Source organism: Trichomycterus rosablanca, chromosome 16 (assembly GCF_030014385.1).
Source record: "Trichomycterus rosablanca isolate fTriRos1 chromosome 16, fTriRos1.hap1, whole genome shotgun sequence".
NCBI lineage: Eukaryota > Metazoa > Chordata > Actinopteri > Siluriformes > Trichomycteridae > Trichomycterus > Trichomycterus rosablanca.
The window spans coordinates 25166123-25184433 of record NC_086003.1 but is presented as its reverse complement, the minus strand read 5'-3'; the positions used below and the strand labels follow the sequence as shown (position 1 = coordinate 25184433).

The following is an 18311-nucleotide window of genomic DNA, read 5'->3' as shown; positions in this document are numbered from 1 at the left end:
AAAAAGAAGGAAAATTATTGCTATAAAAAAGGTCTAAAATGAATAAAACACTTTCATTGTTTAAGATGTGTTGTGTAAGACCAGCATGTGAGCGCTTGATCACAGTGCTCAAAAGTGGCAATTTTTTCTGTATAATGAGCCAATTTAATTGAATTATATTTTTTATATTTATTCAGCAGTGTAAACAATTTGTTGCATATTTGAAAGTGTATTATTTATTCGTTGCTTTTAAAAACTGCCCTTTAATTAACCTAACTCATGTTGCTAGGCAAAATTGATAACCAGCATCAAATACATGCGGACAAATAGATGCTTGGCTTCATAGCTTCATAACTACTAACACAGATTGTCTTCTGCTCTTTAAATATCTTTTCCAAAGGTATGAATGTTTATGCAAATATTGGTTTTAGACGATCGCTGCTGCAAGCTGCAGTTAATATTTATTTCGATTATTTATTTAGAGGTCCAAATTTTAAGCATTTTGTATATACAGTATATCCTTTATATATATGTCATTAATGATATATATTTATATATCTATATATCTATATATATCTATATCTATATCTATATCTATATATATATCTATATATATATATATATATATATATATATATATATATAGATATAGATATAGATATAGATATAGATATATATATATTTATATCCAGCAGATTTTCGGATGTCATTAAGTCACACATCATTCAGTCCCAGTAAATGATGAGTTTAAGAAGTAACTGAAATTCCAAATTTGTCCCAACACATAACTTAATATAGGTGATGTTGTAGGTAGCACTGTCACCCAGAGATGGGGACTCGAGTCTGCGACTCCTACCCTACGTAGTGCACTTCACAGGAACAACTCCGGTGAATGGAACGCTCCTACAGAATTGGCTCTAATGGTTGAAAAAACCGCTTTCTGAACCAATCAGACCTTCTGATTTAAATCTTTAGTAAGAAATGCTGTTATTTGCATTTATTCAGTTTGCGTCACACGTTAATTATAAGCACACATTTACACAATAATGGATTATATTCCTAATGGGACACATGGTTATAAATTTAATAGCATCTGGAGGAACATAAGCTAAGGTAAGCAGTGGTTGTGATTTTTTTGCTGTGTTTTGGATTTTGGCCGCTGTGCTGTGATTTTGCATGTTCTCCTTTTGTCTGTATGGGTTTACTTCCAGTGCTCCATGCAGTCAGGCCAACTGGAACCACTAAAACTGCCCTAAGTGTGTGTGTGCCCTGTGATGTACTGGCAACCTGTCTGGAGTGTTTCCAACCTTTCGCTCAATGAATCAGGCCCACCACAACCCTGACCATGATAGAGCTTTGGTAAAACACACACATATATGTGCAAAATCTTTATATTAACTGTATATTTTCTATACATGTACGTGTATCAAGCAGAGATTCCTGAGAGAAAATGCATTTGTCAAAAAAGCAGCTTTAGTCAAACAATGACTTATTTGTCTGATGTTGATTAATTGGTTAATTATTAATGATAAAATAAGTATATCAATCATTCTTGGATCAGTTTGCATCAGTTTAAACGCTTTGGCATTGATTTAACACAGAGATTTATGAGTTTGGCAGAAAGATGATGTGCAGCTTTTGTTATTTTAGCTTAATAACTATTAGGGGCATCCACATATTTTTGACTATATAATGAAAACTTTGTAAACTTGATCATAGTTTATACTTAATCTAATGTGTGAGTACTTGAGTACGAGACTATTATGGAAAGTATTTTTATATATTTTTAGTCTGTGCAGGTGGAAACAGCTCAGCATACATCAGAACAATCTCAGCACCAGCGAACCTTATACAAGCTGCAGCTCAATCTGCTGCTAATGCATCTTTCTATTTATATCCAACAGTTCTTAGCTGCCCACTACCCTCCTAACTCACAGCTCACGAGCCCTCCTCCTAGTGATAGTGCTCATGCACTGTATCTGATTGCTAGTGTACCGTGGAACTGAATGAGTCTACACCTCTGTCAATTAGACTCTAAATGGCTAGTCATTAGGCTGGAGGTATTCCTGACAAGGAAAAAGTTTGTAGTGCCCACTGCTTAATACTGGACTATGGGCATAGTGCTCTGAAAATGCTTGCTTGTCTCAGCGTTATGCGCACGATATAACACTCCGCACCCAGACAAGATCAGAGCTCATATAAACATCAAACATTTTTGTTTTTAAAATGTTATATTCACTATTGTCATTTTCAAATCTACATCAATGCAAGTGTTATTGATTCAAAAAGAACAGCAACACAAATCCAATGTTTCGACTGAGCTCTATAGTCACTAGTGCTATTTTAGAACATGCCCTGCGGGCGACTCACGTGGTCCCTGCGGGCGAATAGCGTGACCCCTGCTCTAGACTCATGCTAATTGTTAAAGTTTGCTTGACTGTGGACGGTGTCACGCATGTTCCAACAGATCCCAATTTTGTGGTTCTTGGATTCCAACTGAACCCCTGGGCGAATTTCCTCTCAACATTAGGTGACAGTTTGGGTCTCTTTTTTAGCATGGTAAAAGACCACTGAACAATTTGCTTTTTAATGGGTGCATTTAAACCAGCCCTGTAAATATTGCCAGATATAGTCAACCACAATCACTGACAATGAAGTTAGTTTTCCCACAGCACTTCAATAATACTCATATTGCACAGTGTGTATTTTTAACCTATCAGATCATCATATTCTTAATAAAATTACACTTAAAAAGTTGCTTTAGTTAGTTTATGAAGGTTTTTTGGACAAAGCTGTATGTCAATCAACCAAATCAATTAAACGCTGAACAAAAAAATGGAGAAATCATTAAAATCCTGAGGATGTCCAAATGTAAACTGTAAACTTTCTTATGCCAATTGATCTTCCACACAGGCCGTTCTGATCACTGCACTGACCTGAACTGGTTTTAGGTAAGAGGTGAACAGCTGGGCAGGTATATAGTGAGTCAAACTAATATGAAATCAGTGAGGGTAGGAGCATCTAATCCATCTTTTCAACCTTTAGGAAGTGACAGTCTGTGTCCCTCTTGGCTCAAGCAAAGGGCACCGTGGTCCACTGCAGTGCACTCGTCCTGACACCTTGACACCAGCAGCCTGATAAATCTAATTTGAAGTGATATAGTGGAGACAGAGTGACAGAAATACAGATGCACTAATAGAAATGTGGACCTGAATTGATCCGAGTCTTGAAGCATAGATGAATGGAGGGAGGAGGGAGGGAATGAGGGGAAGTTTCCTGGATAGGAGGATGGAGTACAGTACGGGAGTATCTCATGGCCGGGGCATGAATGTTTGATGAGAGTGGGGGAGCCGGGCAGGAGATGTCTGAGTGCGCTGCATCAATGGGCAGCAGAAAGATGAGCCGCGAGAGGAAGCGGGCCAGCCGGAGAGGCGGAGAGAAGGGAAATAGGAGGTCGGTTTAACTGCCATGCTGAGTCCACGAGGTCATAGACTATCTCACGTATACGAAATCAAATAAAAATTTAGTTGGCAATGAATTTCATTATTGATTAGTCGGTCTGTTGTGTGTTCCATATTAATAAGGCTAAACGCTGGTAAAAACTAAATCCCAAATTCAGGACTAGTTAATGCTTCCGTGCGCTACATACGGTAGAACAGTTATTGCTTCTACACACAATGTAGTGGACTATGTGGCCTAGCAAGGTCACTTTGAATTAAATGGCGCAAACAAGTTTCGCTGAGTCATTTGGTCCAAAAACCTGAAGTGAAAACATGTTGGATGTAAAAATGAGGTGCAGGAGCATGGTAACAGCATTGTAACAACACCACACTATATAAACTAGATCTAAATAAAATCTAAATACATATATTTTAATAGATCTAAATAAAATAAAGATAAAACTGATAAAATGTAGGTAAATAAATCAATTTCAATAAAAATATTGCTGCTTTATGGTATAGCTGGTGTTACGATGTGAGTTATATTTCTGGCCAGCATGAATGCGCAGTGGTTTTGGGATGTCTTTTATTAAATCATGGTCATTACTGCTGGGTATTGTGTTTAGTTCAGCTGTTGTCCAGCTTTTCACATGTTTTTTTGTTATATTTACTAAGGCCTATCACAAATATTTCATGTTGTTTTGCCCAAAACATGTATGACAAATAAAATGAGTTTAAAAGGGTGAACATGGTATCATATGATTAATTAAGACTATAATTTAACCTAATAAAGTTTTTCCCACTTTAATTCAAAACCATGCCATGAAGCCAAACTTGTTTACAGTGTTCTGATCCTTTGTAAAGGCACACACCTGGGTCTATAAGGGCCCACAATTTACACTGCATTTACACAGGAGAAAATCCATGACATGGTGTCCAAGGAACTGTCTATGGATCTTTCAGAGCACAAACAAATCCAGACGGGGGCAACAATTCATGTTTCAACATGACAATGTCTCATCAAATCACTCATCAAGAGTCAGACTTACCCGACAGGGGTCAGACTCACTCGTCAAGAGTCAGTCTCAGTCATCAAGAAGATTCAAACTTGCTCATTAAGAAACTTCAAATTTACTAAACAAAAGTCAGATTTACTCATTAGGACTCAGTTTCACTCATCAGGAATATTCAAACTCACTCATCAAAAAGAGTCATGCTTACTCAAAGAGTCAAACTCTTATCAAAAAAATTTAAACTTATTAAAGCTTATTAAACTTATTAAAGCTTATTAAGAAACTTAAAATTTCCTAAACAAAAGTGAGATTTACTCATTAAGAAGAGTCAGACTCACTCCTCAAGAATATTCAAACTCACTTGTCAGGAGTCAGACTCACTCATCAAGAATATTCAAACCTACTCATCAGGATGCAAACTCACTAACAAAAATACTTACTTAGAGTCATGCTTACTCAAAGAATCAAACTCAAACTTGCTTATTAGGAAACTTCAAATTTACTAAACAAAAGTCAGATTTGCTCTATAAGAAGAGTCAGACTCAATCACATGAGACCTACTTATCAGAATTCAAACTCACTAACAAAAATAACTTACTCAAAGAGTCAAACTCAAACTCATCAAGAGTCAGTCTCACTTATCAAGAATATTCAAACCTACTCATCCAAATTCAAACTCACTAATCAAACTGAGTCAAACTTACTCAAGGTGTCAAACTCTTACCAAGAACATTCAATCTGGCTCATTAAGAAGATTCAAATTAAACAAGAGACAGACCTTCCAATCAAGAAGAGTCAGACTCACTCATCCAGAATCAGACTCACTGATCAGGGGTTAAACTGATCAGTACCATTTTGCCTATTCTTATGTAGCATGTTAAGCATATCGACAAGTCACATAATGGTTGTATTTCTTGGAAGTTTTTGCTACGTGAAGCTCTTACAGTGACTAATAAAAAATGTCCTGAATTCATCTAGAACCTCATTTCAGCTTTTCTGACCGGGCTACATCACGATTCCTCCAGTGCACCAGCAGGGCAGACTGAACCTCTCATGTGTGAGTCACACCGACCTCCTCCACACACATGCCCCACTGTACAATCATCAGCAACATCATCACGCTCTATTATTCATCTACAACATTATAACTTACATACCAAAACCTAATTCTCACTCACACAGAAGTCATTCCCTTATTTCCAACTGACTTCTATAAATGAGGTTTAATTATTAAACACATGATATTACACAGGGCGCTCGGTGGCACTGCAGTAAATTACGCAGACCCAATACAGCTGGGATCCAGACTTTCAGTTTTTCTTTCACATTGCTATGAAGGAATTTAAGCCCACTATTCTTTGCAAAACTGCTTTAAGTCTGACAAAGTCAGTGCATTTTAAAATGCAGCACACATATATGACTTATATTTACAGCATTTAGCCACTTTCATCCAAACCAAACTCACAATTGCATCTTATACAAAGAAAGCAATTGAGGGTTAATCTGGTCCAATCGATTGGTTCAGTCCATTGGGCGAAAGACAGAAAACACCCTGGACAGGTCGCCAGTCCATCACAGGGCAGACACACACACACGACACACACACACACACACACAAACACACACACACTGACATTCATGCACACACACATTCATAGACACACTCACACTCACAATTTTTTGTCGCTCCAGTTAGCCTGATTGCATTTCATGGGGAGAGGAAACCAGAGCACCCGGATAAATCAAGCCCATACACAGGGAGAACATACAAACTCTACACAGAAAGGACCCTGGCTGCGACAGAGCTACCCACTGAGCCACCATGCTGCCTTAGACATTTGATGATCTCATGGTTAGCTCAGGGCCCTAATCATGGTAATTTGGCAATGGTGGGACTTGAACCAAGGAACTCAATAGTCCAGTACCTTAACCACTGACCTACCACTGCCCTAGTTTGACTTAGTTAAGTCAAAGTCAAGTCAAATGTATTTGTATAGCACTTTTTACAATAGACATTGCCTCAAAGCAACTTCAGGACCAACAGATCAAAAAACCCCTGTTAAGCAGGCCAAGGGCGACAGTGGTAGAGAAAACCTCCCTAAAATTACAGGAAGAAACCTTGAGAGGAACCAGACTCAGCAGAGAACTCCATCCTCATTGAAAATTTGATAATAGAAAATAAAATAAATCCCTCAAATATAGCAAGTTTTCTAGGTCTGAATGCAGCTAGGCACCTCCACATCATTATACTATGTGGTACAGCATGGTACTGAATGAGATGATGGTTTTTTGTGTTTACTATAAAACTGTGTTTGCTTTTTACAGACATAAGTTCACAAAGTTTTTTTTTTTAAGTTTAAAAAATTATTTTTATTTTGTCAATTTGCATAATTAGTTAACAGAGGGATCGTTTGCAAAATGTGTTGTTTTTATGATCTGAAATCATTCAGTGTTACACTACATTAACAGAGCCAGTCGGAAAGGGGACAATTACTTTTACACCCTGTGTGAACCACACTGCTGCAATTCTGTAGATGAAATCATTAAACCAGACTTAAAACTCAATGATTCGTACAGGAGTGGTTTCACTGTTTCAATTCCACTAATTTCTAATCTAATCTTACATGCCAATTCTTCTACACTTTGGATCTATATTCAGAAAACAGACTGTTAAATGTGCCAGGCATAATTATGTGGCATTTGTGTGCAGAAGGACTTCCATGCCAACGATGGTATTGGCACCACCATGAGCACTGGGACACCAATGTGGCTGAGAGACAGTAGTGGCTAGCCAGCACTAATCAGCCGAACCCTTCTGGAAAAACTGGACCTGGTCAAGCAAAACTTAAACAAGTGAGATTTTTGGTCATGACAGGAGAAATGAAATTTTATCTTCCTCAATAATAGATATCTTACACTTGGCGATATTAGGGGTGGGGTGCCTAGGCAATCTGGAAAATCCACATAAAACTGTGTAGCTGTTCATTTAAGTTAATAAACAGTAAAATACGCACTGCACATATATAATAATATAATATTCTACATAACAGTACAGACATTCTACATTCATCAAGGGTTGTGTACGCCATTGTTTTCTACCGCTCACAGACAGAAGTAGCTCTTCCTAAAAGTAGCACCCAGTGTGAACATTTTAAAATCATTCATTCATTCATTCTTCATCCTGGTCCAATCGATTGGTCCAGTCCATTGGGCGAAAGACAGGAAACACTCTGGACAGGTCGCCAGTCCATCACAGGGCACACACACATTTATAGACACAATCACACTTTGGGAATTTTTAGTAGCAACAGTTAGCCTAACTGCATGTCTTGGGGAGAGGAAACCAGAGCACCAGGAGGAATTAAGCCTGGACACAGGGAGAACATACAAACTCCACATATAAAGGACACTGGCTGCATGGCAGGGGAATCAAACCAAGGCCATGCCTGCTGTAAGGCGACAGAGCTACCCACTGCACCACAATGCCGCCTAAAACATCTTGATGATCTGATATGAATTATGATATTTCGTTTTACTAAGGTACCAACAAGTCTGTAGTTTTCTTGCCCAAACACTAAGGATTCTATTTCCTGATGGTACATACATTTAAGTTAGGAGGGATTCTTTGCCAGAAAACATATAAAATTCCAGGCGGCACGGTGGCTAAGTAGGTAGCACTGTTGCCTCACAGCAAGAAGGTCCTGGGTTTGATCCCCATGTGTGGAGTTTGCATGTTCTTCCTGTGTCAGCGTGGTTTTCCTACAGGAGTTCTGGTTTTCTCCCACAGTCCAAAGACATGCAGTCAGGTAAATTGGAGATACAAAACTGTCCATGACTGTTTGACATTAACTGATGAATCTTGTGTAATGAATAAGTACCGTTTCAGTCATGAATGTAACCAAAGTGTAAAACATGACGTTAAAATCCTAATAAATAAATCAATATTAAATTTCAGGAGAACATCACAGGAGCCATTACATACATACGTAAAACTGACTGGAAAACAGAAGTGAATCTGAATGCATTTCCAACTGTACAAATGTGCATGAAGCTATCCGTACATCATAGCTGGTCAGACAGGATCTGCACTGTTACATGCCTGTATCAGTCTGTATTACTGTATTCATTCACTGATGCTATCAATAAAATAGGCTGATTTCCTGTTCCTGCTTATGAGAGGGGCTTTCATATGTTGAGGAGATGAAAACAGTAACTATCTGACCTTAAGTACTATACCAGAGTCATGAATATTTAACTACATTCCACATGGCTCTTCTGAATAGCTCTGTATACGGAACATCTTCTGTTGGTGCCTTAATCACAGTGGTTCTTTCTGTCACTGTTAGGGGTGTTTCCCAGCATTTCCTAGCAAACCTTGAACCTAAAAACCTGAACTTCAACCAAGTTGTTAATGGTACCATGGCAAATCCAAAAGACAACCAAGCATTTGAATTGAGTATTGGAAAGAAAATCAAAACCCATGCAGACACGGGGAAAACATGCAAACTCCACACAGAAAGTACCCAGACCGCCCCACCTAGGGATCGAAGCCAGGACCTTCTTGCTGTGAGGCGACAGTTCTACTTATTTGAAATGCCTAATAACACATCACTATTCAATTATACCTAAAATGAAGCTGTATTTAAAAAGAACATATATAGCTATAAAAAACCTAAACTACAAATTTAATTCCATCCTATGGGAAAAATAAAATACAATTTTATTTTTGAACCACTTTACCAGAAAAACGAAACTAAACAAAACTAAAAAACAATGATTTAATCATCTTCCACTAGTAATTAATGCGTTATCTTTGTTAGATGCACTGAGGTAAAGAAAATAAATATTCTGATAGTTTCATACAGAGATACTGTATGTTGAGTTCTGTACATTTCTACTCAAAATGGATGAAGAGCACTTCTGTCAAGCAGCTGTGTGCAGGGAGAGATTGATCAAACATTAATCCTTTACACCCGAAAAGATCTTGTGTAGTATATTTGATCCGAGTTGAGTAAGGATATAAAAGTTTTAGCACACCTACAGCCTCTGTTTTTTTTCACATACTGTATATATATATTTCATGCGTTTTTCTCCCATTTTCTCCCAATTTAGCGTAGTCAATTTGTCTTCCGCTGCTGGGAATCCTAAATTTTTTGCAGTTGAGGTGGGTATTTTGCTGCTCACGCCTTAACGGAACCCTTTTCCACCCATGCACTCTGCACAGGCGCCTCTATCCACCAATCAGGGTCCTCACACAGCGTTTGACGACCCTGCCCACATATTCCGGTCATCCCTCCCTGCAGGCACTGCCAATTATGCCCGCTAGATGGTGCCCAGCCGACCGTTGGCGACGCCGAATTTCGAACCGAGGAGTTCAGAATCTCAACGCTGGAGCGCTAGCGGATATCCAATACTTTTAATAAAACTTTAATTGATCAAAAAGGCATTGATTATTTTATAGGTTTTATTGTGAACAGGTGAATATATGATATGATGTGTGATCAGTTTAACAGTAACCGTTTGGTTTGAACTTCCCTTACAATGTAAAATGTGAGTAAACCAGGCCTTTCCTTATCCCTGACCTCCTCTGCTCAGAGAAAAACAACCGTCTGATTTATTCTCCTGTGTTTCATGACCCTGTGTTGAAAAACATGCTTTAAGTGAGTATTTTTGAAAACCTGACACTGTAAAAAGCATAGACATGATCAGTCAGAAAAAGAAAGTGAATGTTTTACAGTGGAAACCTAAGCCTTCAGTAACAGGAGATCCTGAGTCAGTGTTGGCCCACATACTCGTTGGCTGACATGTGGGTTGCTGGATTTTATTAAACTGTATGGCAGCCTCGGGGCGGAAGATGATCACTACATGAGCTCAGAAACATTAAGTGCAACAGAAACTGATGGTCTGGTGACGAAAACGTGGACCAAGTGTTTAACGTCCAACAATTACTCATAATGATGAAGTGAAAATGTTTCTTTGAAAATGCATTAAAAATCTAAAACTGAAAGCTCATATTTTGTACCTTGGAGTTCAGCACCTGGACAGCAAGCTGGACTGGTTCAGACATATGGAGACAGTGTACAAAAAGGGGCAAAGCAGACCGTACTTTTTAAGAAGGCTCAAGTCATTCAACATCAGCAGGCCCCTTTTGAGGGCGCTCGAACAACAGACACAAACAGAATTAATAAACTTATCAAGAAGGCCACCACCATAACTGGGTCTCAATTATGCTCACAAAACTCAATAATCACAAATCCTTCACACCCACTTCATGCCTTGGAGGTGTTGACAGGGCACCTTCAGTCATAGAATGATTCCTCCTAGATGCAGAACTGAATGCTACAGGAAATCTTTCCTAACAGCGTCAATCAGACACTTCAATAATTCATAATAATTTATAATAAATACATACCATTATTATATGCTATGCATACACCAACATGTAATGTTTACATGTACATAGATATTCCTGTGAAACTTTTTAGCTTTTTTATTCTGTGTTGTATGCACATTTATTTGAAATGTTTGTTTGTTTATTTGTATTTTAACGTCATGTTTTACGCTTTGGTTACATTCATGACAGGAACGGTAGTTACTCATTACACAAGGTTAATCAGTTCACAAGGTTAATCTATCTATCTATCATCTATCTATCTGTCTGTCTGTCTGTCTGTCTGTCTGTTTGTCTGTCTATCTAATCTATCTGTCTGTCTGTCTGTCTGTCTGTCTGTCTGTCTGTCTGTCTGTCTATCTATCTAATCTGTCTATCTATCTATCTATCTATCTATCGATCTATCGGTCTATCTGTCTATCTGTCTATCTATCTATCTATCTATCTATCTATCTATCTGTCTATCTGTCTATCTATCTATCTATCTATCTATCTATCTAATCTATCTATCTATCTATCTGTCTGTCTGTCTGTCTGTCTATCTATCATCTATCTATCTATCTGTCTGTCTGTCTGTCTGTCTGTCTGTCTATCTATCATCTATCTATCTATCTATCTATCTATCTATCTATCTATCTATCTATCTATCTATCTATCTATATTCAAAAAGTATTCAGACCCTTAATTAAACACTTTGTAGAAGTAACTTTGTAGATACCTTATCTTGCATTTCAAAATAATTGAGACCACTGAGTCCTGGGAACTCTTAAAGATACTCAAAGATGTTGTTTTATTTTCTTCTCTGATCTTTGCCTTGCCACAGTTCAATCACAGAGATACACAGACAGTTCCTTTGGACTTTGTGGCTTGTTTTTTCCTGATAATGCAGTGTAGATTCTGGGCCCTTATAGACCCAGCTGTGTGCCTTTTCAAAATATGTCATCAATTTAAATGGCATCAGATGGACTCATTTGAAGAATAATTAAAGCAAACAGGATTGACCGAACCACAATTTGGAGTGTCGCAGAAGAGGGTCTGAAAACTTTTGTGAGATTTCAGTCTCTGGTTTTTAATTTATTTTTAAAAAACTCTAAAAACATGTTTTTACTTCATCATTATGGTTGATTAGGTGTAGACTGATAGGTAAAAATAGTAATGATATCCATTCAAAATCAATATCCCAAAACAATAAAGCATGTAAAAAGTCAGCAGTGGATTTACTTTGCTCTTCACTATTTGTGCTGGCACTTCAACATAGACACCACAAACTATGTCTTTTGAGCACTGGCCCGGTCGGCAGCACAGCTAACACTTAAACTTGAAAAGTAAAACTCTCAGCATGGTGGACTGGTCTATTCAACTGCTGAGCTTCCCAAATATGCCTTATTAGTAAGAGCTACAGTGGGATCACAGTTTAGGAACTGGAAAATTGGCGTTAAGTTTCCTGACAATGTCAGTTCAGACACAAAGACTAATACTGACTTGAACGTTGTTAACACACATGATAGTAAGTGATGTCATGTCAGGTAGCCTGGCTGTAAATCCAGATGTGTTAGTGTTATTAAATACCTTAAAACAAATGAATAAATAATTCCCACTGTATCATCTGCAAAAGTAAGTATCACATAATGATCGTTTCATTTCGTTGGAGCCAGCAGTCCATTCATTGAAAAGTTTTCTGGTAACACAAAGCTAATTCTAAAAGTGACTTGAAACCTGACCTGCGCACCCACCCACTATTAAAATCAAACCAACCTAAGAGAAAGAAAACGTGTACAGATTTAAATGTCTTCTTTAATAATGACTGAAAGCTTCACACAGTCCCTGTGGGAGTCCTGACTGGAACACATGCTTCTCTGTCAGGCTGTGGCAGCAGACTAGAGACAGACTGCTTAGAATGAAGTGTTTCAGAGACAGGAAATGGCCTTTGAAGTGCTGAGAGAGGGGAAAATGAATCCAGGCATGGCACAGAGACAGCAGTTACCCTCACGCCACTGAACCAAGATAAAGGAGTGTAAGATGAGACGGTTTTAAAAGTGCTTAAAGACAAGGGCTTTTTAAAACCAAACCTCTGCATGAAGGGCCTGTCAATCAAGTGACAATCTGGATCAGACGTGTGGACAGTAAAGAAAACTTGAAACTGAGCAGTGGGTCACCTGCACCTGAGAACCACTGATCTAATGGTTTTAGTGAATCTAGTGGCCAAAACAATTAAATAAATGGCACCTCTTCTTCTATGTCCATTACAACTTTTATAAGGGCTCACTTGACCTCCAAGTTGGTCAGGTGACAGGTGAGATGGTATGTTCACACAAACTGCTTTGGAACTGACCTGATTAGGCCTGTTTTAACTAGGACCAGGCTTTAGGAATCAAAGTGTCTGCGCCTTGCCACAGTTGCTGTTCCCAAAGTCTGCCCCGGTCTGTGTCCTGAGATAACGAGTAAGTTTCACAGCCTGTAATAGCCACTTCAGCTCACCAGAAAGCACCTTCACATTTACATTAATAGAATTTAACAGAAGGTTTTACCCAAACCAACTTACAATTGTGACTAAACACTATTAAAAAAATGCGGGTTAAGGGCCTTGCTCAGGGGTCCAACAGTGGCAACTTGCCGTACCAACAACCTTCCTATTACTAGTCCAGCACCTTAACTGCTGAGCTACCATGAGATGCCCTAGAGGAGGACATGGTCTTTTTAGAGAAACACTGACAATGCTTCCCAGAGTGTGGTCAAATACAAGATGAATCTTTTGTGTGTCAAACCAGTGACCTTTCACCCATCAGAAAGTGGGATCCTCTGGTCTGCAAACCAGCTAAACCCTAATATGTTTTTCTCATCATCTCTACATTACTGTTCCTGTATTTTCAATTTATCTTGTTATTAACTCTGTATTATATTTATATCAGTATATATCACTATATGGACAAAAGTATTGGGACACCTATTCTAATATTTGAATTTATGTGTATCAGCAAAAACAATTAATAACAGGTGTAATAAATCAATCACTTACTCACTCACTCACTGTCAACCGCTTATCCAATTAGGGTCGCGGGGGGTGCTGGAGCCTATCCCAGCTTTTCAATGGGCGCAAGGCACACAGTAACACCCTGGACGGGATGCCAGTCCATCGCAGGGCAGACACACATACACACACATACACACACACACCCATTCACCTATAGGGCAATTTAGTGGCTCCAATTAACCTGGCCGCATGTTCTTGGACTGTGGGAGGAAACCGGAGCTCCCGGAGGAAACCCACTCAGACACAGGGAGAACATGCAAACTCAGCACAGAAAGGACCCGGACCGCCCCGCCTGGAGATCAAACCCAGGACCTTCTTGCTGTGAGGCGACAGTGCTACCCACCGAGCCACCGTGCCGCCCTTTGCAGTCTATAAACACATGAAGAAAAGCTCGGTTTAAAGAAACTCCAGCATTCTGCACAGAGCCCTGACGTCAGCCCAACTAAACAGGTATGAAAAGAAAAGGAACATAAACTGAGGCTTTTTTGAGCAACACTAGTGCCCAGCCATACAAATGCTCTTTTTACTGAATAGGCACAAATTCCCACAGACATACTTCTAGTGAGAAGTCTTCTCAGAGAAGTGGCTGTTGTTATAGCTGAAAAAACTATTTTACCCAGGTTTTTTGATCTAAAGGAAGTCACTTTCAGCAGGTAAAATCACAAAAACACAAACAAAACAACACAGATTTTAAACAAAGGAAATTAATGTCCTAATTTCAACCCAACTAAACATCTGTGATGAGACCTCAAAATGACTGTACACCACCAATCTCTACCTAACCTTGTAGAAAAGTTTATAAAACATATGGGCCAAAATTGTGCAAAAGTAATTAATACCTACACAGAAAAAGAAAAAAAACACTGTTCTAGTCTATCTACATACTTCGCTCCCCTTGGCAGCACACAAGCCAGGGTAATTCTGAATCATCAGAGCAGCATTCTCGCCAGTATAGAGATTAGACATGCTGAGTTTAACTCAAACTGAAATGATTGTGCATATGTTTCGATTAAATATTTGCTCTTCCTTCCGGGAAGCTGTGAGAAGTTTCAACAAGTACAAACCACCCCGCTGTTTTTCAGCTGCCGGGCCGCAGACCTCATCATGACCAGCTCATCAGCTTAACGCTGCTTCTCTACATAGGTGTTGACAGAGCAGAGAAGTCAGGAGCCAGGCACTGGCCTAGTCCCAGGGTTATAGCCAGGGAGTCGTGTTTGCCAGGAGACAGCTTGGAGCAGCAGTGCTGGAGCAGAAGGCGGCAGCTTCTGCAGAGGAGAGAAACGTGGAGCATATGCAGCACGCTGCGTGGCCGGCACTGCACAGCCAGACTCTTCCCTTAGTTAGACACAAGCTGATGTGTCGTGCCACCTTGGTGCCACCTTTGCCAGTTTTTTTTTTGCTTTAGAACGGGAACACAATGCAAGCTCTATTAAGTCGTGAATGAGAAAGCCACAGTGAAAAGGACTGTTTGTACCATTTCTGTACCACAGCTTAAACTCCTCTGCCACAGTTTGGACCTCTGGTGGGCACATTTGCAACTGCATGCTATAGAAGTTACTATTGGAGTAAAGAAGGACGCACCAATTTTTAGTTTTTACCTTTTACAAAGGTATCTATTTGAATCTTTTCCATAACCCTGTCCAGAAAACAGTTGGCATGTACACCAGAAGGAGACATTGTGACCAGGAGGAGCCAGTACTCCAGACATTTCATACCGAATTACCTAAACAACATTCTTATCTATTTGAACATGTGAAGTTCTTAGAGGTTGCATCAAGAATGTTAAGTGTATCATGCTGATTAGATTTTTGTTTATTTATTAATTTCACTAACCACTTAATCATGTTCAGGGTGGCAGTGGGTTTTGTGGTACCTACAAATGCTAGGCAGGAACAGACAGTGTTAATGCAATATCCACTGTGCCAGTTCAGTTTTACTTACTGAAATCAAACAAATCAGGATTTAAAATAGGTATTACACTCTAATAGACTATTTGTTAAGCTGCTATCAAACTATTATAACCTCATTAGGAAAATGTGTATGGCTGGGACTGGGAGACATGGCAAGGTATGGCACAGGAGCACAAGATCCCATTCATACAGGTCTCAGAATGGACAGTTTCCTAATTAAAAATACAAAGGATCGTCGTGTATGTATGATCACCTCTATTATTTAGGACCAGTGTGCTGATGTGCTTGGTGGCATTTGTGCTTTAGCTGTGCTAGCAAACTGAGCAGGAGAATTTGTCAATTTGACTGGTTTTGGCTGACCACCTCCTTTTGGTATCACAAAGTTTTAAATGCTAAAGCCAATGTCATAATTATGAATGAACATATTTCACTTACTGGCTTAATAATGTTAGGATCTCTCATTGTTCCTATCAGTGGTCGATGTGGCAGGAGTGTTTTAAAATGACAGGACACCCCCCCTTTCCCCTGGCTAGATTTGGTCCCCCAGCTAAAGCTTATGCAAAGAGAGCATAATCAAACAAAGCAAAGAAAATATGTAGCATTATCAGGGATGTCATCAGCTTGTAGTTTATAATGCAGTAAATTTGTGTTAAAAAGCTCTAGGACAGTATGACTAGTACCTGAAAGATCTTTGGGTGAAGTGGTGAAGTGTGTATTAACTGGAGAGATTACATCATGGTACTGCACAGGTGCACCATGCAGAAATAGTTTACAGTGCAGAACACTGAACTAGATACAAAAGCATGGCATGTTTTACCCACAGGAAGCTACAGTGCAGAGATCATGATTAGAGTGATAAGAGAGATGTTCTAATGGCTATCATCATGTTATTGCATTTTAGCAATACGTTTGGTGCAAAATAGTTTAGAGACCGAAATATCAAAGCATGCCAGGCTACACTGGCTCCCTACCGAAATTTAATAAGTTACCTGCATGCAGCCTGGTATGTTCTCTAGTTTTTCGACTTGGTGTATCACAGATGTCTCCTACACATAACTATAGTAAGGAAAGTGCCACAGTGCAGAATGTGCATGCATCAGAAATGACTCTGGTCTGACCTCTTTTAAAAGATTCCAAAAAGCACTGAATGAGACTAAATGCAAGTTGGGCACGGACGGGCACCCAACGTTGCACTTCAACTCACCTTGAGCGGCCGTTCCTCTGGCGCTGAACACACTTGCTATCAAAGTGGCCACATACCAAATCATAGTACTATTGCCAGCCAGTAAGAGAGCTCATCATATCTCAAAGTGCCCCTTTCAGTAACAGATCATTCCTAGGCGAGCCCCGGGGATGCGCGACGCACTGGCAGCTGATGAAATCCCTCTCATTCATGCTCTGCACCCTTCCCTTCGGCGCATCCCTTCATTCTCGCCCTTCTTCATCCCCTTCTCTCCTTTTCGCATCCCTCTGGCTTGCTCACACTCTCTCACACTCTCTCACACTCTCTCACTCTCTCTCTGTAGAGCCGGAGCACCTGCACCAGCGAGAGGCGGCCCGACGCGCCTTCAGATACACAGCGACGCCGGCGGAAAACCAAACCCCAGAATTTAGCTCCTTGGCACCACCCCCGCTTCGATCTCATTGGTGGACGTGGGAGGGATTGGGGCGGGGATTGGTCGCAGCGGCGTCGCTCTTTGAGGTAAAGAAAAAAAAAAACACAGACGCTCAGAGCTGCTTCAAGGTGAGTTGCGGCGCGAAACGGAGCGCCGCCGCAGTATCATGCGCAATAGCGGAGACGCACCGAGCCGAGCCGGGCCGGACCGCGCTGGACTCAAGAACCCCGGCCAGAAATGTAAAGAGATGAAACGTTCAAGCTGTGCGCATCTGGCACGGTTTGACCACACATATTTATTTTTGGCATACCACTTTATTCTGGTCAGGATGGCGTTGGGCGCAAGACAGGAACCCGCCCTGGACAGGGCAACAGTACAGGGACAGGGCAATCGCCGGGTGTCACAAACTTTGACCTGATCTTTCGTTTATTCATTCATGGTGGCATGACATGTTGGCGCAGCTGGTTGATATCCAGGTTTAATAAATAATTAGCAAGGTAATCCAGTTTACCTAACAGAACACAGCCAGGCTTGATTTCATCCAACAGTGTAAAATCTTCCACAAAGTTGAATCAGTTCATCTGGACACAAGTTTGTTGTAGAGATATGTTTCGTCACTCAATACGAATGACTTCTTCAGTCTGATTCAACTTTGTGGATTTGTGTACCTGGATTATTGAGCATGCATCAACAGAGTGTAAAATCTTACTTCTTAGTCTAAATGACAATTAAATTCCTGGGGCATTTGTCCCAGTCTATGCTTTAGGACTCCACCAAACTACACTTAGAGCTAAATGACTCCAGAAAACATCTGAATTGCAGACAAGTTTGTAGCCCAGGTTGGTGTTCATGACTCCACAATACCAAAAAGGCCAAGAAAGAGGGAAGGTGTTTGTTTTTAGTTGTATTTTGGAAGGGCAGAAAAGAGTAA

General features: G+C 39.9%; 1 protein-coding gene across 1 annotated transcript in view; it reads right to left on the bottom strand.

The window, feature by feature from the left end:
- Nucleotides 1-17330, bottom strand: part of igsf9bb (immunoglobulin superfamily, member 9Bb) — a 100395-nt gene extending 83065 nt beyond the window's left edge. Inside the window, exon 1 of the mRNA XM_063011931.1 lies at nt 16969-17330. Within this exon, the coding sequence (XP_062868001.1) occupies nt 16969-17032 (64 nt within the window). The 5' untranslated portion in view covers nt 17033-17330. The remainder of the gene's footprint in view (nt 1-16968) is intronic.
- Between the last annotated feature and the right edge of the window lie 981 nt (nt 17331-18311).